The sequence below is a fragment of the Lepisosteus platostomus genome, chromosome 14, assembly GCF_059453375.1.
Source record: "Lepisosteus platostomus isolate fLepPlt1 chromosome 14, fLepPlt1.hap1, whole genome shotgun sequence".
Lineage (NCBI taxonomy): Eukaryota > Metazoa > Chordata > Actinopteri > Semionotiformes > Lepisosteidae > Lepisosteus > Lepisosteus platostomus.
Window position 1 is genome coordinate 23,600,306 of NC_142624.1, and position 22,717 is coordinate 23,623,022.

A 22,717-nucleotide genomic window follows, 5' to 3' on the forward strand; every position below is an offset into this window, starting at 1 on the left:
CTTCATTGAAAGACTGCTTCTGGACAACATAGTAGTAATTTGTATTTGTATTGGTTTTAGTTTCTTACATAACATTTTAAACAACCTTATTCAATTTACTCTATGTGTAAAATTGATCAAGTGAATATAATAGGTTGCCACTCCATGCAGGAAACGTACATGCACATGTGCCAAATATTGTGATTGTGAGAGCACACTATGAGAACAAGTTTTTTGTTGTGACTTAAAAAAAATTCTAGATAACTTTATGTGATGGCTGACAAAGAAAGCAATCATTGTTAAATTTTTACAACAGTTTAATAGAAGTAATTTCTTAAACATCCTTGCTTAGTTTTGAAGCAGTAGAAAAGGAAAACATTGTCTATTAACTCATATTTCTTCAACACAAAACTACAGCACCACAGATGCTCTTTCAAATATGTTAAAATACACAACATTTTGAGTTTATAACCATCTAGAACTAGTGATAACTAAATTTAAAGCAATAAAACAATAACCTTTGCCTTTCTAAAAATCAGATTTGACAATAAATCCAGCGTTACAATTCAGTATCAGCAAGTTGGTAACTATGCTGAGTTCTAAATCCTAAAGACTTACTGCTCCTAAGAGATTAAAACAGTCCTCATGAACTGCCTCTCTGCACTTTGTTTCTCAAAATAAATGGAGAATAATTATAATAATTGTTTTTCTATCAAGTTCTTTCAAAAGTCAATTTTCCTGAACACAATATTAGTTCTAAGTCTTCAAGCACTGTGAATGTTAGACAGAACACTCTATATTTAATCCGAAGCAAGCAAAAACTATATTTAATTGGTCTTGGTGACTTGGTACTACACAAAAGACACATCAGAAATACTGTTGGTTTGGGATGTTTTCTGGGACAGTAATACTTTCAGTAAACAATACTATAGTACAATTGTTAAAATTTATGTTCCTCTCAAAACCTAGCACGCTGTCTAATCCATTTTAAACTTTCTTTTCTATTTCATTGTGTTGTGTAATACTATCCCGAATTTTAAAAAGAGAATGTTCACAATACAATACTAGAGGCTGATGATTAAGGTTGCTGCCCTCTCTGTGATATACAGTATGCACTCATGGTGTTCCCAGAACCTACTCACATGTTTATATCATACACTATGTTACATGTTTTAGCAATTTTTACTTACAAAACATTTTGCATATTTCATACCAATCTTGATATCCTAATAAAAGTAGCTGGAGTTGCAATTATTTACAACCCTCACAACAGTTTTGCATAATGTGATGCCACATGGGGATGTGCCTTGTGAAGCATGGCTTTCCTTCTGGTTCCTGTTGTTTTTTTTCAAGCTTTCCCCTGGCCAAGATGGCAGCATGGAAATCACAGGCAATCTGGACAGGCCAAGCAATCACTGTAGCAGGATCAACTGTGTGTGTTGCTCCAAAGCAGAATAGAGACCCAAGCAGATACTGAGATGGTGATGACCAGGAACAGAAGCCAAGGATAGATTGTTGGATCTATCCCAGATGAACCTGTCACCTGCCTGGAGGCTGCCTATGTTTTCCAGTGCAAGAGCTGGAAAACTCAGTCACCTGCTGCAGCAACTGAAGTTTGATTCCCAGCAACAATGGTGCTAGGAAGTTTATGAACCCTTTAGAAATTTCTGAATTTCTGCATAAATGTGACCTAAAATGTGATCAGACTGCCATCTAAGTCATAAAAATAGATAAAGAAATAACACACAAAAGGATATATGTTTTCATTCATTTATTGATCAAACTGATCCAACATTCAACAGTCTTTGTCAGAAAAAGTATGTGAACCTCTAGGATTATCTGTTCATTTAAGGGGATAATTAAAGTCAAGAGTGTCAATCAATGGGATGACAATCAGGTGTGAGTTTGGGTGGCCCTGCCTTCTTTAAAAAACATAAACCTGAGTCTTCACTATCAAAGTCTGGTCTTCACCACACAGGTTTGTGAATGCATTCCATGCCTTGATCAAAGGAGATTTCTGTGGACCTCAGAAAAAGAATTGTCGATGCTCAAGGTTACAAAACGATTTTTAAAGACTTCGGGCTTCACCAATCCACTGTCAGGCATATAGTGTACAAATGGAGAAAATTATACACCATTGTTACTCTCCCCAGGAGTGGTTGTCCAATACAAATCACTCCAAATTCAAGGCTTATAATATATATAATATAATTTCCGGTAGGTCACAAAGAACCCCAAGGTAACGTCTAAGGATCTGCAGGCCTCTCTTGCATGGGCTAATGTCAGTGTTCATGAGTCCATCATCAGGCAAACACTGAACAAGAATAGTGTGCATGGGAGGATAGCAAGGAGGAAGCCACTACTCTCCAAGAAGAACATTGCTGCCCGTTTAAAGTTTGCTAAAGACCACCTGGATTAGCCAGAAGACTATTGGAAGAATGTTCTTTGGACGAATGAGTTGAAAATAGAACTTTTTGGCTTAAATGAGAAATGTTATGTTTGGCGAAAACCAAACACTGCATTCGAACATTAGAACCTCATCCCAGCTGTGAAACACGGTGGTGCCACTATCATGGTTTGGGGCTATTTTGCTGCCATGGCACCAGGACGGCTTGTCATCATTGACAGAACTATGAATTCTGGATTTAGCAAATTCTACAGGAGTATGTCAGGGTATCCGTCCGTGAACTGAAAGCTCAACAGAAGGTGGGTCTTAGAGCAAGACAACGACCCTAAACACACAAGTCAGTCTACCAAAGAATGGTTGAAGGAGAAATTTTGTGTTTTGGAATGGCTGAGTAAAAGTCCAGACCTTAATCCAATAAAAATGTTGTGGAAGGACCTGAAGCGGAAAGTTCATGCAAGAAATTACACCAACATCACTGAGTTGAAGCAGTTCTGTAAAGAGAAATGGGCCAAAATTCCTCCAAGCCAATTTACAGTAACCGTAAATGTTTGGTTTAAGTCATTGCCACTCAAGGGGGTCACACCGTTACTGAAAGCTTAGGTTCACATACCTTTTCTGATAAAGACATTTAACGTTGGATCATTTTGATCAATAAACGAATGAAAAAGTATATCCTTTTGTGTGTAAGTTGTTTTATTGGGTTCTCTTTATTTTTATGACTGATCACATTTTAGGTCAAAAGTATGCAGAATTTCAGAAAATTCACAAACTTTCTAGCAGCACTGTACATAGCAGGAAGAGCCTTTTTTATATAATGCAGGGTTGTTGATTGTCTTTTCTCCCCAGAATCCTGCTGGAAGAGCACTATTTTTTGGCTATTGTAAATAATATTGAATCATTTTTAATCTTATGGTTGGCATGTGTCTGTGCTCATGGGCCTCTAGAATCTGTACACCTATTGAGGGCCGCCCCATGCAGTATTACAATATATAAACAAACCAAAAGGGATCCAACCCATACCATTATATGATCTCACCAAGATAACCACTGTTAATGACTGGCTGCTGATTTCTTGCAAAAAAGCAGATAACCTATTGAGGCTATTTTAAGGTATTATTTTGTGAATGAAGCAATCCTGCCATCAAATTAACAACAAAAACTTACATCTACTAAACTGTACAACAATCTTGACAATGTTTATCCTTGGCCTTTTCAACATTGACAGTGAGAATGTTTGCAAATAATACCTTCAAAAATAATATTTTGTTTTCATCCCAATTCATCTCCTTGTGATAAATATAGATTCTCAGCTGCTGGGGCTGCAACATTACACAAAGCACAATTATGGAATAATCAGAGGCTATAAGAATTCTTCTAAAGCTGATTTTAAATTTTAACAAATATTTCAGATGTCATTGGCATTAAGCTGCCTACCAGTTCGTTGTTTATGAATCTCATCTTTCTGAGAGTGACATTATTTTACCACAACCTGGAAAATGTACAAAGCAGAGCAAAAAGCTGATTTGCTGAGTGCTGCTAATCTTTTAGCAACAAAAACATTTTATGTTACGATACATTGATTATATAAAACCATGGACTTATGGACATTTTTGACATTGAATTTGTTACTATTCTTTCTCCCATTTCTATCATTGTTTAAATAATATTGAAACAATGGAATGTGTTTTGCATTATAATATTATTAAAGGTTTTAAACATCTAGAATACACTCACACATATGCACAGTTTTCCAAAGCTGAATTTCTTAAGATGGGTAATTTGCATAACAATGACTGGTTCTGAGGGAGAATTTCTAAAACCTTTATTACATACATATTGATTCCTAAATGCAGTGCACAAGCTTTAGCAGATAATCTTGACTGCTGCAATTAATTTTCTAAATAAACACAAGCACTCAATTCCCCAAAGGCAGGAAACACTATTAATGTACTCTAATGTTCTCAGACTCTTGCAAAATAACCCAGCTGAAATTAAAAGAATGTATAGCACATAAACATTAAACAGCAAATCGTTAATACCTCCACTTAAAAATGTCTAACAAACCATATATGTAAAATAAAATTACAATGTCACATAAAATAGGTAAATTATACAGTTCTAAAGTGAAAAAAAAAGTTAAATATTAGATACTGTGATTGGGTATTTTTTAAAAAGTATGAGAGTAGTTCACAATCAACTGTCCACTTCCTCCACTAAGTACTCTTTGTTGTACCCTATAGGCTTGGTCTCTAACTCTGTTTCTACTGCCCATTACTTATTATTGTCCTTTCTTAAGAGTTCTCCACACACAGGAGCCCAGAACCCACTTTTCCTCTCTCTCACCAGACTTAGTTATCTCTGTATTAATTACATTCATTCATCCACTTCTTCCAATTCAGCGTTGCGGGGGAGCCAGTGCCCGTCTTTGCAAGCAACGGGCACAAGGCAGGGGGCACCCTGGCCAGGGTGCCAGTTCATCGCAGGGCACACAGACATGCAAACACTCACACCTAGGGCAGTTAACCTATCAGTACGCTTCTGGACCCCAACTTCAGGGGTGGCAGGACGCACCCCGGCTCTTTAATTAAAGCCAGGGCCCCAGAGCTGCAAGACAGCAATGCAAACCACTGAATCACTGTGCCTCCCTGTCTTTAACTATTTGACTCCCTAAATTTCAAGGTCTTATGGTGTCAGTCTCTATTTTCACTTTTCTGTCGGAGTTCGCCAGGGATCAATGCTTTCTTTTGCTTGACATCTACTCCTTTTGGGTTCCCAAAAGATCTTTATGATAATGATATGCAGATTTTTCCCTTTCATAATTCTTCTATTCCTCATTATCCAACTGCTTCTAATAATATTTTCTCGATGATCTCAAATACAATCTCAATCCAAAACTGAAATACTTTGAAATGCTACTTATTCTTCCCCCTCTCCTCTGATCAATGAATCTTTTAATCTCTATTTACCACAATACTATTAACATCACCTCTTTCCCTCCTCCTATGTCAGAAACATTTGCATTACCCTTAAGTACCCTCTCTTACTCTCAGTAAATCATTTCCCTGTAATTTGTCTGTTGTTTCTCTCTGAACATCCAGTGTTGTAAATAAGCCAGAATAGCCTTGAGAGCCATGACCAGAGTGAAAATGTGAACCCTGCTGTGTTCCAGAATGAGTCAGTGACAAACATTTCATTTTGAATTATTCATTTTTCCTTCTATGGTTACTTTAGCTCAGCATATAAACATCTACCTTTTACATACGTGAGCTCTCCTGTTATGGCTGAAATGCCTTGACCACACACCCTAATCAACCAACCAATAGGACACCCAGATAGCACTCTTGCTTTTGCAAGCTGGAGAAGTGCTTTATATCAGGAAAAGTAAAGCATTGTAAAGTTACAGTTGATATACAAGCATGTGTACTGTAAATAATTTATTTAGTGACGTAAAAATCTGTGACTAAAACATAAATAATATTGTTGAATCAGTGTAATGACAGTTATACATGAGGTATGACAGTGTGTCTGATGGGTGTTTTTTTATTTAAAGTAAAAATACAGCATAAAATGCCCTCTATAGTCAAGAATGAAACTAAAGAAACATATCACATGGTTTCTTTGTTCCTGGCACAGCGTGATGGCATTGCAATGAGCAGACAGAAACGTAAAAGACAAAAAAATTACAACATTTAACACAACACATTAATATTAATTTTGTTTTTACAAAAACAGTCACTGAGTCCATACATTCTACAGGCCAAAGATAACCTTCCTTATCCTTTAAAAGATTGACCAATCTTACTGAAGAGAAACCACAGAGAAGGCACTTTAGCAAGGTAATTGGTTTTTATGCAACAAAAGTCCTTCCGCAGGACAGTCTGATGATGATAAAACTGGTGCTAAAGTATGAGAACTGTATTGGTAAACCTAAAAATGCATACTGGGGATAATATTTATGTCTGCAGGGTATTTAAAGAAATAAATATTTTCTGCTAAAATACAAAAAAATCCAGCCTTTTGTCCCTAAATTAACTTCGAGTCTCCTCAGTGCTCAGAAATATCCTTTGTCTTTCTCCTTCATCTCCAAATGATGGGAGAGATAAGAGTTATGGTTGACCCTACAGTACTTCTGATATACTGAGTTGATTTTACTGGACTGGCCATTCACCTCTTAGCTTCCTAATTTGTTACCTTGTTTGGACATCTTTCATACAACTGACATCTTAGACCATCCCATGTTCCAGTTCTGCCTAAGTGACAGATTTCTGATTCGTAACGGCAAAGAACACATTAAACAACACCTGCAGCTCTCCAACCTGTATAACTCTCTGAGATAATGGAGACACTCAAAAGTGGCCTGCGGTGGCCAGCTGTGCTTAATCCTAGTTACTGAAATGTATTGGCTAATGTACAGAAAATTCAATGGGTTATGTTATAATCCATATTAGTATAATATGTAGACCCCCCAATACACAAAAATGGGAATTTGATAATAATAATAACGGTAGTAACAATTTAATAACAAAATGATTTGATTATGAATATAAGAGTAAAGAAAGATAACAGATTTAAAGTGTTGAGGAAGGCTGGAACAAACCACCCAGCCATATTGGTAAAGCTGACACTCTTGGACTCTTTCAAGAAGTAGTTGGAAAATACCCTTTAATCACTACCGCTCAAAAGAGCTTGATGTGCTGACTGGTTTCTCTCCTTTGTAACCTTTCTTAAGTGCTTTCTGGATCTTGAATTGTATAATTATCCAGTGCACATTACAAAACATGCCAGCACTTTATGACCACATAAAAATACTGTTGACATTTCATATTTAATGCTACACAGAGTGTTCCAAATTTACAATAATGAACAAAAAAAGACATTGTTGTTGAATTCTGGTCTGGGTGTTTCTTTTTGAGTGGAATATACTTGCGTTCCACTCAGAGAAAGTAGTTTCTAATCCTTTTTCTTTCTGTCACCACCACTATTCACCCTTTTTTGTACAGTTGATGAGCGAACAAAGTATAAAACAGTTTACTTTAGTTCTGTAATAATAAGGTAATAAATTCATTTCCAATATATAAAATTCGTAAGAAACCCATTTAAGAACACTAGTAAACAAATATTTAAAAACAGATTTTGACCTGGAATGAACAAACATTTTAAGGTCCTTGATCACATTTATCCTGAGAAATGTTAAAAACATCTTTTTACTTTATAGTGCATTTAAAACAACACTGTAATCGCCAATCTTGGACTAAAGCATCCTTGGGCTCTTGTCAATAGGATTCAGGAAATGACCACTCCTCAAATGTAAATGGCCCTCCTAAATTGAATGGTAATGGAGGTGAACCGACAAGTGTTTCAGACCTGTTCTTCTTAACATGGTCAGAAAGACCATGTGAGGTGAGAAAAAATGAATTACGGAGACACTCAAAACAAGACTTGATAAGCACACAGCTGGAAACAGACGTACCATGGCATGATGCTGTCGACAAATCCATCCTGGCCTTTTCTATATAGCTTCAAGTATAACAAAACTAAGCATATATCAGGCAAAAACATGTTATTTCAGAGCTTGAAAATGTTTCCATCTGTAATGCACAGGGCATACAAAAAGTCCCATTAAGAAGCATTAAGTAACTGAAATAAATTAAGGGCCTTTCCCAGCATCAAGAGTGATTTCAAAGAATTAATGCAGTAATGCCCTCAGCGTTTCAGGTCAGTGGTTAGTCTCTCCTCTGGGGTGTAATTATTTTTTTTTTATCTCAAAGGGACACCTTGGCACAACTGATACACCAATGACAGAAAAACTAAAATCTTGTCAGTGAACCATAAATTGACCATTACCATAAAAAGCGCTGCTAAATGAGAAACCATGCGCTTGGTATAAACCTAATTTCATGCTTTCAAAGCACACAGCAGCTTGAAGCAAGATAGCGGCTGGGGGAGTTGCAATGACAGATTGGGTAACACAACTGGTTTGTTTGTGATGTCGACCGCTTAGCCAAGCTTTCCATGTAACAACAGAAAACAAACATTCGTGAATATTCAATTCAATGTACAAATGTCCCTTTATCTTTTCAATACCAAAATCTGCAGATATATTGTCAAGTAAATTAAAAAAGAAAGAACTGACAAAAAAATGATCACAAAAATATATACAGACGGGATCTTCTTTCCTCTTTTGTTTTAAAATAACAGGTCAACTTTCATTTTCGCAAAATAAACTTTCAGTTAATATATGCCTTTTTAAGGTAGTATAGCTCATTATATCATGACACTAATTCATAATGTATGTAATAATTGGCTTCTTCAGAGTTAACTATTACATTAAAGCAAAGGTTAAGATTCCAGCGTATATTCTAAATAATCATTTACACCGAGAGCCCTTAAATAGACAATGTAGCGAAATCAAACTCTTCTGCATAGGTCTGTACAGCAACAGCAGTGAGATAACAACAGTAGTATCAAACAGTACATCAGTCACCGTGTAATTAGAAGTCATGGTACAGTATCTCACAAGTTCTTATATCAACCATTGGAAATCTCAATATAGACACACAATAACCTTCAAGGTTCAAGACATTTCAAGCCCAGGTGATTCAGTAAGCTATACGAACTGTCTTTCCAGAACATCCCACATACTAAGAAATGTTCAAGAAAAATATAAATATATACCAAAGTACAAATATCAATTTTAACTTAGCTTGTAACTGAACTTATCATCACATTGCTATTTTAAATGGTGGGGCAAGAAGAACAGAAACAACTCAAACTGAATCAGTGATGTTAAAACAACAAAATATTTATTTTGCGAGAGCACTTCCTAAAACCTGTATTTCAAATAAGAACAGTTTACAAGAACAACTAAAGGTATCGCATATACTGTATAGTACAGCTAGCAATTGTTAATGTCTCAAATAATGTCAGGAAATTCTCACAGCTCTAGTATTTGTAATTCTATGAAAATGCATAACAGAAGTAACATTATGAGTAAAGCATCAATAACAGACAAGATAAAATTCCTAAACTGCAAAATATAACAGAAAGAGCAACAGAAATAAGTATACAGTACAGCTACTGTTTGACACTGATTAAATAAACAAGAAATATAAGGATTTTATAAAGAGGAATTTTAACATAAACAGTGCTCACCTCTGCTCAGAAAGCTGGTCCACATCTTCCCAACAGTATGTATTCACACTGTAAAGAATTTGTATAGGAAACAATCCCAAAATGCAGACAGTGTGATGTGAACAGCTAGAGAGCCTTGGCTTCAACCCTTATCATCTGTGTGACAATATACTTTAAGATCAATGCAGCTCCAAACCTCCCCAGATGCTGGTTCATTTCACTACTCATTGAAAATCCCTTACACATTGGCAACATTTTAGGAGAGGACAGGCACATGCAGTCACCCAATTGCAACAAAAAGGAAAAAAGGCAAAAGCAATTTCAGTTCCAGTTCTTGATTCTCATTGTAATAAACAGACCGCACATATGGCTTGAAGCACAGGAGGTATTACACAGAGAAAAGGCGAACACAAACCTTATTTCCCACACTTGCAAGTTCTTGTAAATACATTCAGCACACCATGAAAATCTATCTTTATAAATGGCTCAGCATATTTACTGCAAACACAGTGAATGAAGATTCATGTATGTGTATTGTTCCAGTGCTAAAAATAACGCTTCATCTTTCTACTTTAAGCAGCTGATACTATGAGGAATCAATGGCTGATTTAACTCAAATGGAATGCTAAGAAATAGAAGATGATAAATTTAAGGTCTGATGACTTATTACTGTACGGACTGCAGCGAAGTAACTGCAATTATCGGGGAAACAAACACGACAGATGGACAAGAGATGTCATTTGTAATGACAGATCGAGTGAAAACTGACTTGTGTGAAATGGCACATCTAAGTAAAAGAAGATCAGGATGTACAAATCTATATATGTAAGTTATTTAACAAATGCTGTGACTAAAGGCCACTGGTTGCCAAATAACATACTCACAGTGTGTAACTGAATATTTATTGCGGATGGTGTTGCAGCTGCATGACTAATGTCAAATACTGATATCACAATTACAGCAAGTCATCAATTTAAAGGTATAGTAACTCAACCTAATACAGTTCTCACACCCACCAAAGCATAAAAAAGATGGAAAAGAGAATATCAGAGACTTCCACATTTACTGTTAAACACCTTTCTGACTCCTACTAAGGTCTTAAACATTTCAGTTTTGTTCTATTTTATTTCCCGTTATATCAATTCAGAAACATTTAATTAAGAAATTCACTTCAACTTTAAAACTTCACCAATTTGTCAAAGCCCATTTTAAAATTAATACATTCCAACATTGGAAAAAAGATTCTCCCTTCAGACTACAAGCATATTTCATGTTACAAACTAGTACTAAGAACCATTATGTCATGCATATTTAATCAAGACCCTTCAAAGTTTTTTGTACAGTCTCAATGGCGGTACATCGCAGGGATTGACAAACAGGCATTGCAAGTTTAGAGAAGAGACCTACAGTACATTAGTAGGGCTTGGCAAAGCCCAGGACTGGGATAAATTAAGCTAATCTACTGCAGAGTCAAAGCCACATCAGCAGGCGCCTTGGAAGCTATTGAGTGTGTGATGGGTACATCCAGTGCCTAACAGTGAGTGAGAGAGAAAATGAAGGCAGCTTCTGCCAACCCTAAGCTGCTTGATGAAAGAGCATCTACCCTGCCAAAGTTTTACTTAGAGGATAAATGCAAAGTCCTCTTTTTTTCCCCTTTTTGTTGGGTATATATAGTACAGTAATATTAACAACTCCACATGCAACGGTTTTTGTTTTCATGGTACAATACAGAGCTAAAAATGGAGCTATGGAATTAGAAAGGAAAATACATCAACATCTTCAATAAACAGCACATAAAAAACAAAAAGCTTTCAATACTGTTTTTATTGTTTTCCATAGTAATAAAAAAACAATATTCATAACCTCACTTTAAAGTTAAACCTGCAAATAGAAATTCTGCAAGACTCAATGGAATAATCAAAATTGAAAACTATATTGCCTTTCTAAAAGACCTACTTTTTCCCCTCATTATAAATCAGTTACTTTTTGAAAACAAAACAGTCCCCACACACTCAATGGCATTAACACATTTCCAGGTTCCTTCTTAACCCACACCTCTATCACATAAAACTCAGTCTTTCAGAAGCATTTACATTGCAAATGATTCCTACCAACTCCACCTTCTTTTTTGTACATTTAGAAAAGAAAACATAGCTCTCCAGCAATCTCAATAAGGCATTCCTTGACAAATCAAATTACATGTTTGTACTACACAGAATTAAGGCCTACAAGCAACATGCAGAAAAGCATTAAGTCTGTTTCCCTACATAACTTCATGGTGTTAGAAACTAGTTTCTTGTACTACTTTATCAGTGACTGCACAATATTAAAACAATGTTTAAAATAATAATGAAAAATATATTTAACCTCCTATGAATTAAATAGAGAGACTAAGATAGAAATAAATGAGTGTCTTGCTTATTCAGTAAACAATTATGCATTCATTCACCTATCTGATGTTGGGCAAAAGTATATGGCCTAATAGGACTGCAAATGTTACACAACACTATCTTAAAGGAAATTAAATTCTAAGGTTAACTACTCATAACACCAATATAATACTCATTTTAAATCTGCAACCATAAAATAATCTTCTTTCATTCAAAACACTTGCACAGTTAAATCCCGATTGTTTCTTATGGATGTTATAGTAATAATAAAAACTGTTAAAGTTTGACAGTGATCATCAAACATAAATAACAAAAACATTTCAAAAGTTCCTTTTCCAGTAGCATTTAAATATAAGGCATCTGACATAATACTGTCTGTAATACAGGTACAGCAACTACTTGGTGAGAACCTGTATCTTTTATATCTCACCTGAAGCACTACATCATTTCACTATGTTCATGAATTTTTCAATTTAATTCAAAGATTTTAAGCTGTTTATACAAAACTGAAAGTTCCCTGGACTGATTAAATCATTGAAGTAGTAAATATAGAAATTAGCATTAAATAAATGTCTTATGTTCTTTATCTTTAGCAGTAAGAGTGCAGTGTTCTTAATGAAATAACATCAGATTCTCAGCCCCTCCTTCATTTTCAGACATTTTCCATGTCTATACTCATAAGAAAATCTTTTAACTGTCTGGCAGAACTTAAGTCATTTAAGCTAAAATTTGCAACAAACCAAACTTTCTAGTACATCAGAGAATCCTGACTAATTTTGACTACATCTTTTATCAGTACACACAATTTTGATCAGCTGCCTCGTCTGTATAGTATTGGTGTTTTTAATTTGAAATCCTTTTCTGCACAAAAAATGTAAAAAAATATTTTCGATCATAGTTTTATTAGTTTAACCATGTATCGCCTCAATTACTATGGAAAAAACAGTAAAATGAACATAAATTAAAGTTAGATTTTTTTTATTTTAGAATTGACTGTTTCGTGGGATAAAATACACTTGTTAATAAACCCTTACTACAGTACACGTTTAAGATTGTCAGCAATGTTCAAACATTTTGTAGTTTTCAAATACAAAATGTTTATACTGCCATCTAGTGACATCTTTATTCCTGTTCTTATTGCATAAACACTAAACACTGAACAAGGGATTTATTAATGCAACATACTGTATATAAATATATTCATCACATCCTTTCACATGATCTTTCTAAGAATCCAGTGTTTAACATGACACCAAAAATGCAGAAATAAGCGATGGGCCTTGTAATGGCAGAACGGGAATTGTACATCTGTAAGCAAAATTTAAAATGATTCAATTTAGCATTTGCATAAATTATATAGTACAACACAGACCAAGATGACTATAATAGGAAGCTCATAAAAAGAATACCAATAACAGCATGAAAATGGTAATTGAATCCTTTGTGTCACAGAATTCAAAAGGGAAATTGAACCCTCCTCTCTCTGTCACAGAATTCCAAGAATGTATGTAAGACTTGACTCTTCTCGGTAACTTAATTTTCAGACAGCAAACTTCACACTCAATACCTAGGATTATGGTACACCTAAACAGAAGAAGGGTAGCGACTTTCTTGACTTTTTAAAGTGCAATGGAAAAAGTGTAATCTGTGCTTGTGACCTGAATTAGCGGCAGTTCACTAGTTTATCACTGCCAGCATCTAAAATAAATTTTCTCTTGGGTTCTTGTGCGGATTACTTACAAATATATTTATAATTTCTAATTGTTAAAAAATGTTTTTGGACTTTTCCATTGTTTACTGCATTGTATGTAAATACCTTTTAAAATATTGTATATTCATATATTACAGAAAACCTGGCTTTTCTGTATCTGTAATTCAGGTCAATGAAAGAATTAATTTGTTGTTTTTTTTCTAAATTACTTTAAATATCTTCACAACAATGATGGGACAAATGCAATAGGTTTTGAAAAGCAGATTACAAAAGAACAGGATTATAACTCAAAATTCTATGAAGGTGTGTTGACACTGCATAAAGATTTCTAATGTGTGATAAAGTCCCAAGATTGCATATACAGTCAGCTAGCACCAAGCTAGACCAATCACAGTTCTTCATTCAGGCTGAAGAGCCAAAGCTGGATTATACATCCTAATTCTGTATGAATGCAGTCCTAAAACATTATTAGACGGGCAGGGTGAAATACATTATCCTTAGATATCCTCAGCAACAGCTGTTCGTGCAACTTTTCATTACGTCTACAGGTTTACTACAGAATTCCTTAAAATAAAAACATTAAAATAGGTATAAAAACAAAATTGACAAAATATACCTTTATAAGTGCTTACTTTATCTACAATACATAATAAATAATCTAGCCCTCATTAAAACATACTTCTAAAAGTTTAATGACAGATATTGCAGTTTAATTTTGAACAATATAGAAGTGAATATGTTGTATCTCTATAGACCACTTTAATCTTACTGTACCTCCCACTAAATTTAGGAACTGACAGCAGGGAGGTTCTCAATGGCAACAGCATTGAAAAAGCAATAACCTTCCCTTTACATTTCTGACTCTGCTTTATGACCAATATCACATCACAACATAGTTACATTATGAAACCCTGTTTCATTTGAATTCCAACCCTCAAGCTCTCTTTCACTCTAAATGTTCTTTCATTCTAATAGAATGAAAACATTTCATTGAAGCTTCTGTTTGTAGTTTGCAGGGAAGTCTTATTGGATGACAGGTGCATGTGAGCTCTTACCAGAAACACTACAGGGACAACAGCTGTCAGAGTTACAGAGTGTCATTTTGAAGTGAAAGCTGTGCATTGAAATATACAAATGTTTTTTATATATAATTATATATATATATCTATTATATAATTATCTGCAGGCCTCAGAAGACTTAAAAATGTTTCCAACTGCAATTTAACCTTACACTGATACTGTTAACTTTTTTTTAAATGCAAAGAATGAAAAGTTCTAGAAAGAACACCATATTTTTCTTGAATTTGTTGGTATATTGGTATAACTTCTTGCAGTGTTGTTCATAATTCTTAAAATGTGGTTTAACAACTCTTGGTTTGTACTAGCACCAAAAAGTCTCCAATGTTTTCTTCACAAAACAGATGAAGGTCCTAGGGAATAAATAGCTTCTACCACTCTTAAAAAATAAAGGAACAACATTATAATTTCCATTTATTTATAAGTATTTGATATTGTACATTATTGTACAACAGTAGTTCTATTAAATTTTTAATCAAGAAAACTGATAGAGGTTGAAAGTTGGTATGGAGTGTAAAATTTAGTAGATGGCTGCTTCTGTTTTTTTTTTTAGGTGGTTAAATTAAGCACATTTTAAAGAGAAATTTTCAACAGGCAGTAACAAATAAGATCATTCTAATCAAGTAGTTTCAGCTCTCATTACAGTTTAGTAGTGGAAATAATGCAATCATTTCTGCCTACCTGTACTACTGCTGGTGGCTGATGAGCTTGGGATTGTGGCAGGAGGAAGAGTCCCGTTATTAAGCTGTTTAACCCGTTTCAGGTGAGATTTCCCATTGTAATGCACCTGGGCTTGGGCTGCAGAGTTCAGCTGAATGTTACAAACTTCACACAGTGAGAAAAGCAATTTCTTCTTCTCCTGGTTAATCTGTGCATCCATGTGACCATTGTGTGGTTCTTTGAGGTCCATGCAGTTTGTAAAAGGGATGTTCATCCTGCCATTTTCAAGGGCGTGATTTGGACTCAAAGGTCGCTTCATACCTTGAAAATAAATAGAATTAGAATTATGTTCAAAAAATAAAAACTGGCACAAACGCACGTGAAGTCTAACAAGTGTTATAAAGTCATACTTCCTTACAGCCTTTATTTCCAGTTTCCAAACCACAGAAGCAAAGTTCTGGGAGGCAGCTCTGAATGTATTTGGCACTGCTGACAGCAACAGTTTATTTAGTTTTTCTACTAATTTTCCAAGAAAGTAAAGGAGGAATATTGAAGTGTAATGACAAGCAGCATACCAGAACATACTCATTTCCTATGAATAAAGCAGTGTCGGAGATGTTAAAACCACACACTTAACTGCAGCCCCACCAAATAGTTGAATATTGATTTATAAAAGAGCTCTTTATCTGACCCAATGGAATCTTTGGCAATGAAAAAAAAAAACCTGAAACAGTATGATCAAAGAATAACCCATAACTACCTCATAAGTAATGCTATATAGTTTTCAAACGATTTCCTTTTTGCTTGGTGTGGGCTCATTCTTAAAAGATTTATTACACTGCATACTGTATATATCAGAATCAAAATGCCCTTATGCAATCTACAGTTAAGTATGAATATCAACTTGTTTGTGTGCGTTTTCCAGTATAATACTGGTACTTCACTTCCTCTAAAGCTATGAATAACAGCAGTCGGGTGACTCAAGCAGACTATAAGCTTCCCCACTGTGAAAGTCTCCAATCTGTGAACCTCACAACTAAGATGCCAGCTCTACCTACTGTAGGTAACTCAGCAACTGAAATTTTCACTGGAACTTGTAGAGACAGGAAAATGCTGCCAGCAGACCTTCTATGCCCATCTGTTGCCCTCATAATGAATCTAATTCATATGCTACATACCCATGTGTATTATGTAAGCTGCACAAACAGCAGAGGCAAGTATCAAGCAACATGGTCAATCACAACTCCCTATAGATGTAAATATTGCAGATTGTTCTTCACACCTTATCAACTTGTATTGAAAATTGTATTTTCACCAGGTTTCCACAAATATACAAAGTGTACATATTACAAGTTTTATATACAATTTATATTTTATTACCATAAAGGAAGTTTCAGTAAAAAGGGATTTCGATAAATTTTAAGTAAAAGAAAATCTATGATGATGATGTGGATATAACAATATATTGAACCCTGCATCTAAAAACAATTACAGTGCCTTGCGAAAGTATTCGGCCCCCTTGAACTTTTCAACCTTTTGCCACATTTCAGGCTTCAAACATAAAGATATAAATTTTTTATTTTATGTGAAGAATCACCAACAAGTGGGACACAATTGTGAAGTGGAACGAAATCTATTGGATTTTTGAAACTTTTTTAACTAATAAAAAAATGAAAAGTGGGGCGTGCAAAATTATTCGGCCCCCTTGCGTTAATACTTTGTAGAGCCACCTTTTGCTGCGATTACAGCTGCAAGTCGCTTGGGGTATGTCTCTATCAGTTTTGCACATCGAGAGACTGAAATTCTTGCCCATTCTTCCTTGCAAAACAGCTCGAGCTCAGTGAGGTTGGATGGAGAGCGTTTGTGAACAGCAGTTTTCAGCTCTTTCCACAGATTCTCGATTGGATTCAGGTCTGGACTTTGACTTGGCCATTCAAACACCTGGATACGTTTATTTGTGAACCATTCCTTTGTAGATTTTGCTGTATGTTTGGGATCATTGTCTTGTTGGAAGATAAATCTCCGTCCCAGTTTCAGGTCTTTTGCAGACTCCAACAGGTTTTCATCCAGAATGGTCCTGTATTTGGCTGCATCCATCTTCCCCTCAATTTTAACCATCTTCCCTGTCCCTGCTGAAGAAAAGCAGGCCCAAACCATGATGCTGCCACCACCATGTTTGACAGTGGGGATGGTGTGTTGAGGGTGATGAGCTGTGTTGCTTTTACGCCAAACATATCGTTTTGCATTGTGGCCAAAAAGTTCGATTTTGGTTTCATCTGACCAGAGCACCTTCTTCCACATGTTTGGGGTGTCTCCCAGGTGGCTTGTGGCAAACTTTAGACGAGACTTTTTATGGATATCTTTGAGAAATGGCTTTCTTCTTGCCACTCCCATAAAGGCCAGATTTGTGCAGTGTAAGACTGATTGTTGTCCTATGGACAGACTCTCCCACCTCAGCTGTAGTTCTCTGCAGTTCATCCAGAGTGATCATGGGCCTCTTGGCTGCATCTCTGATCAGTCTTCTCCTTGTCTGAGCTGAAAGTTTAGAGGGACGGCCAGGTCTTGGTAGATTTGCAGTGGTCTGATACTCCTTCCATTTCAAGATGATCGCTTGCACAGTGCTCCTTGGGATGTTTGAAGCTTGGGAAATCTTTTTGTATCCAAATCCGGCTTTAAACTTCTCCACAACAGTATTACGGACCTGCCTGGTGTGTTCCTTGGTCTTCATGATGCTCTCTGCGCTTTCAACAGAACCTTGAGACTATCACAGAGCAGGTGCATTTATACAGAGACTTGATTACACACAGGTGGATTCTATTTATCACCATCAGTCATTTAGGACAACATTGGATCATTCAGAGATCCTCGCTGAACTTCTGGAGTGAGTTTGCTGCACTGAAAGTAAAGGGGCCGAATACTTTTGCACGCCCCACTTTTCATTTTTTTATTAGTTAAAAAAGTTTCAAAAATCCAATAGATTTCGTTCCACTTCACAATTGTGTCCCACTTGTTGGTGATTCTTCACATAAAATAAAAAATTTATATCTTTATGTTTGAAGCCTGAAATGTGGCAAAAGGTTGAAAAGTTCAAGGGGGCCGAATACTTTCGCAAGGCACTGTAGGAAACAAATTAAAGACAAATTATATAAACAATATTAAATGTCTTCCAACTAACTACTATCAACAGAAATAATTACAGTTATTTCTGTTGATAGTAGACACAGTATCTATCAACCTACCCAGAAATAATTCAGGTTACTTCTCAAACCAGAATAATAAATTATTCCCTTGCATTTACCCATTACTTTTAATCTCAAAGGAGCCCAAATCTACCTTTTTCACCAGTGAAGTACAGAAAGACCCGGGTGACATGCGGCAGCCACTGTGTGCTAGCAATCCAGTCCTATGTGCAGCAGATCTGGTAGAAAAGCGAGAAACTGCTTCATGAATTGAGGACTTTAGGTGAGACAGATTGTACAAGCCCAGCATGGAATCTAGCCATGACAACCCTTACTCTTTCAAAACGTGCCAAAGAATCTCTGATGACCAAATAGTCAAGACCATGGTTTAATATTTAATTCAAAAGATGGCACCTACTACAGTATGGTGCTCCTGTCACTACCGGCACGAGACTAATTAGTATTCATAGAGTTTATGCATTTTAAAAGTACAAGGAAAAATGTTATTAAATGTCCAGCTTGAACTGAAATTACTATTAACCAAACACTAGTTTAATTCTAAAATATTTAATTAAAAACAATAACTCTGAATCTCATGTTGTATATCTTGAATATAAAAAAGTCTAAGAATTACATAAGACAGTAAACAAAGGGTTTTTTAGTCTACCAGTAAAGATAAATATTTTATAACTTAAGTCTTTGTGAATATATGTGAAACAAGGAAAGCGTGCTATAGTTTTAATATTAGAGATCCTTTGTAACTAAGCCATGTGTTCATATCTCTCCTTAATCCTGCTGACACTGTGACTCTCCATAATCTCTTGTTGCCAGATGCAAGCTATAATCCCAAGTAATATAAACAGACAAAATGTCCATAAAGTTTTTACATCTTCAGCTCCATACAGATATTTTCCATCTAAATCTTAAGAATTTAAAAGCCTCACCAAAGCTTGTTTTCATATTGTTTTTAAGTTTTTAAAACCTTTTTTTATTTTAATGCCCATTCAATTTGATTTTGATTTTAGGCAGACATCTATACCAGACTTTCTGACAGCCTTTATTAAAAATATTCTGCACACCTTCCAACAAGATGTGACTGCTGTGTATTTCCAGCAGCTGCAACAGTAGAACATCCCAATGCTTTTTCTGGACATTTTTCTCAACTGGCATGGAACTAAACACCCTTCAAGCCAATTTAACATCAAAACATCTTCAGTAATTAGAGGATTTTCTTGTTCACAGTCGTATGTTTACACCAGAAACTCATTTCAACATTAATTATAACAATGGGGAGCAGATGTATATTGCAGCTATCAGGCATTATACAGCTGTTGCTTTTTGTTGGCAAAATTCTGCTTTATGTTTCAGATGACGTACGGTAAACATGAATCACACATGACAAACACATCAAAATCTGTTGTGTTATAAGAAAAGAGGCTAAACTGATCTTAAATTTATGATTTTCTGTGACAAAGGAATGGTGAGAATCATTGCTGAGGACAAGAAAAGTCTTTACTAAACCTTCTGCAGTTTTATGAAACGGGCTGTTAAACTACACAGTTAAGCTATTAAATACAAAGCAAACATACTCAACTTCTGACAAATGTAAAAAAAAAATATTTTTACACCTGTTTAATGAGGTGGAGTCCAAATCAAGAGACGTTGCCATTTGACAACTTGACTGACCAGTCAGCAACTACATTTCTTGCATTCTCATTTAATCTATTGAACTTCCCCAAGAAAAACACAGAAATCCAATGTGTTTCTTGAAGAATGTATAAACCCCACAATCTGTAAAATCGTAATAAATATGGATGAAAATTATAGGTAGTCGCTAGACTTAAGCAAAAAACAGCCAACATATTGATATTTGCAGACACTTACAAAAACAATTCACTTTTCCTAGTGATCAAGGTTTTGATTTTCATTTGCAGAGGCTCTAAAGGAGACAGCAAAGAGCTCTTTTAGTTTCTATATAAAGATCTTGCACCACAGGAAGGCTTATAATATTATCTCCAATACCCCTCCCTTTCATGTGCATTTCTCAGCTTCTTAAAGCCTAAGTGGTTCCACTATTCTCAGGTGGCTATTTAGATCTTTTCATCATATTCTTTGCTCCTTCCTCAGCCATATAACAGAACCTTGGTTGACAAATTAACAGAATGCTCCTGGTCAACTTCTAATGTGATATAAAGGGTCTTTATAGCCCCCAGGGAGGGTGACCTGCAAGGTGTAACATTTATTGAAGATACATCCAGCGAAGCAAGCCCAAAATGGAGGAAGAAAGTTAAGCATGTAGTCCTACTGTACATACACGTCCATGATACTTAAAGCCAGTGTTTGAAAAAGGAAATAAGAAAAAAATCTTGAAGTCCCTGTTCTGTGCATCCTTAATTTTTTATAGGAAGGCACAAGGATTTCAGGGAATGTCTGAAAGCACAAAAATGGGTCAATGGATTTCTATCTTTAGCACATTATTTTCTTCCATTAAAATAATAAAGTTAGTCTTTTAATATGACAGAGTAGTACAGGACAAATTATATAAAAAAACAAGTAATGGCATTTAACATGAAAAAGATCACAAGCTGGAGAGAAACCTTTTGTAAATGCCCCTGATACTACAATTGAGCTAAAAAAATCATTATCTTTAATTATTTCTTGTGCATACTGTATAATTTAATTCTGTCCTTCAAAAAATACTTTATAGTTTTTTTCAGCATGAAATTTATGCAGTGCCTTTTTAACTCCCCTGGTATTAAAGTTAAACCCTTTGGTACCTCTCACAGCACTAATTTGTCCACAAATTGTCTCCAACATTTAAAGGTCAGGAGATTACAGTTTTACATAAATGGGGGTTGAAAACTGATGAGCTTTGATCAAGTCAAGACAAGGACCTGAGGAAGACAGGGAAAAAAAACCTTGTTCACGCTCTCCATTAGCTTATGCTGCTAATCAAATGAAGAACAAATTAAAATTCTAAAATGAATATAAATCTTCTACAGCTTCAAGAAACATTCAAAAGTTTCTTGTAATAATAATAAAGGTAATTGTCTTCCTCAATGATCTCAACCTTCTTCTCAACGGAATCACTCAATTTGTCCTCATTTGCAACTTGCAATGCCCTGATAAGACCTTCAGCCACTCAATGGGAATGGCAAACAATACTACACTTTAAGGAACTGTGCTCTTGAAACCATTTGCACTGTGTGGTACACTTCAGATGTCAGAACAAACAATTGTCACTTGGGACATTTGTCACAATTGTCACTGTAGACCGGATTTGGGTAAGTGTGGTCTATAGGGCGGATGAATCAACTGTTTAAACAGCTGCCTAGTGTATTACAGGGGATCTCTCCTTTGCATCTCCCTGCTTTTATGCCATTGACTTTCTATGACCGTGGACATAAAAAGATCCAAAGGACTAAACTGCAGCCTAGAAATTGAATACATAGCATAAATATGTATAATATTTGTATTACATAAAAATCATTTTAGACATTTTACTGTATTGTTTCATAGCTGTATATATTTGAGATGACTTTGTGATTTTTATGTTTTCTATGCCCCAACTCAGAAAAATGGTGAGAAGTACAAATGTTGCTAGATAAATTAAGCTGTCATAGAGCTGATATATGTATAGTATTAGGTGTTCTTATTTAAATTATTTACAGTATTCAGTGTAACTTTATGTAGTATTATAAAGAACATAAAGTTTAATTTAAAATACTTTTTGCTGTGTTTGCCTTTATCTTCATGTGAACTGTACATATACGATACAATATGCCGTGTTGTACCTGTACATAATGGGACCCATGTCATCCAAAAATTCCCACTTTTGACTAATCTGTTGATAGAACATTCGTCCAAAAGGCTTGGGGTGCTACTTGGCAAATGAGAGACGAGCATTTATGTTCTTCTTGGTTAGCAGTAGTTTCCGCCTTGCTACTTTCCCATGAAGCCCATTTTTGCCCAGTCTGTTGCTGACTGTGGAGTCATGTACAGTGACCTTAGCTGAGGCAAGTTGGATGTTTTTTTAGGATCCTTTGTGACTTCCTGGATAAATTTTACTCTGCGCCCTGGAGAAATTTTGGCAGGCCGACCACTCCTGGGAAGCTTCACTACTATTCCAAGTGTTTTCTATTTGGACATTATGTCTCTCACTGTGGTTCGGTGAAGTCCCAGA

At 35.5% G+C, this 22,717-nt stretch overlaps 1 protein-coding gene across 6 annotated transcripts in view; it reads right to left on the reverse strand.

The window, feature by feature from the left end:
* znf385b (zinc finger protein 385B) overlaps positions 1 to 22,717 on the reverse strand; it is a 125,116-nt gene that overhangs the window by 73,377 nt on the left and 29,022 nt on the right. For 4 of the 6 annotated variants that reach the window (XM_088605147.1, XM_088605144.1, XM_088605146.1 and 1 more), the window contains one exon: positions 15,377 to 15,676. In XM_088605147.1, the coding sequence (XP_088461273.1) occupies positions 15,377 to 15,674 (298 nt within the window). In that variant the 5' untranslated portion in view covers positions 15,675 to 15,676. Of the gene's footprint in view, positions 1 to 9,538; positions 9,933 to 15,376; positions 15,677 to 18,688; positions 18,774 to 22,717 lie in introns of those variants that run through there. The other 2 variants (XM_088605145.1, XM_088605149.1) reach the window with 2 other exon arrangements.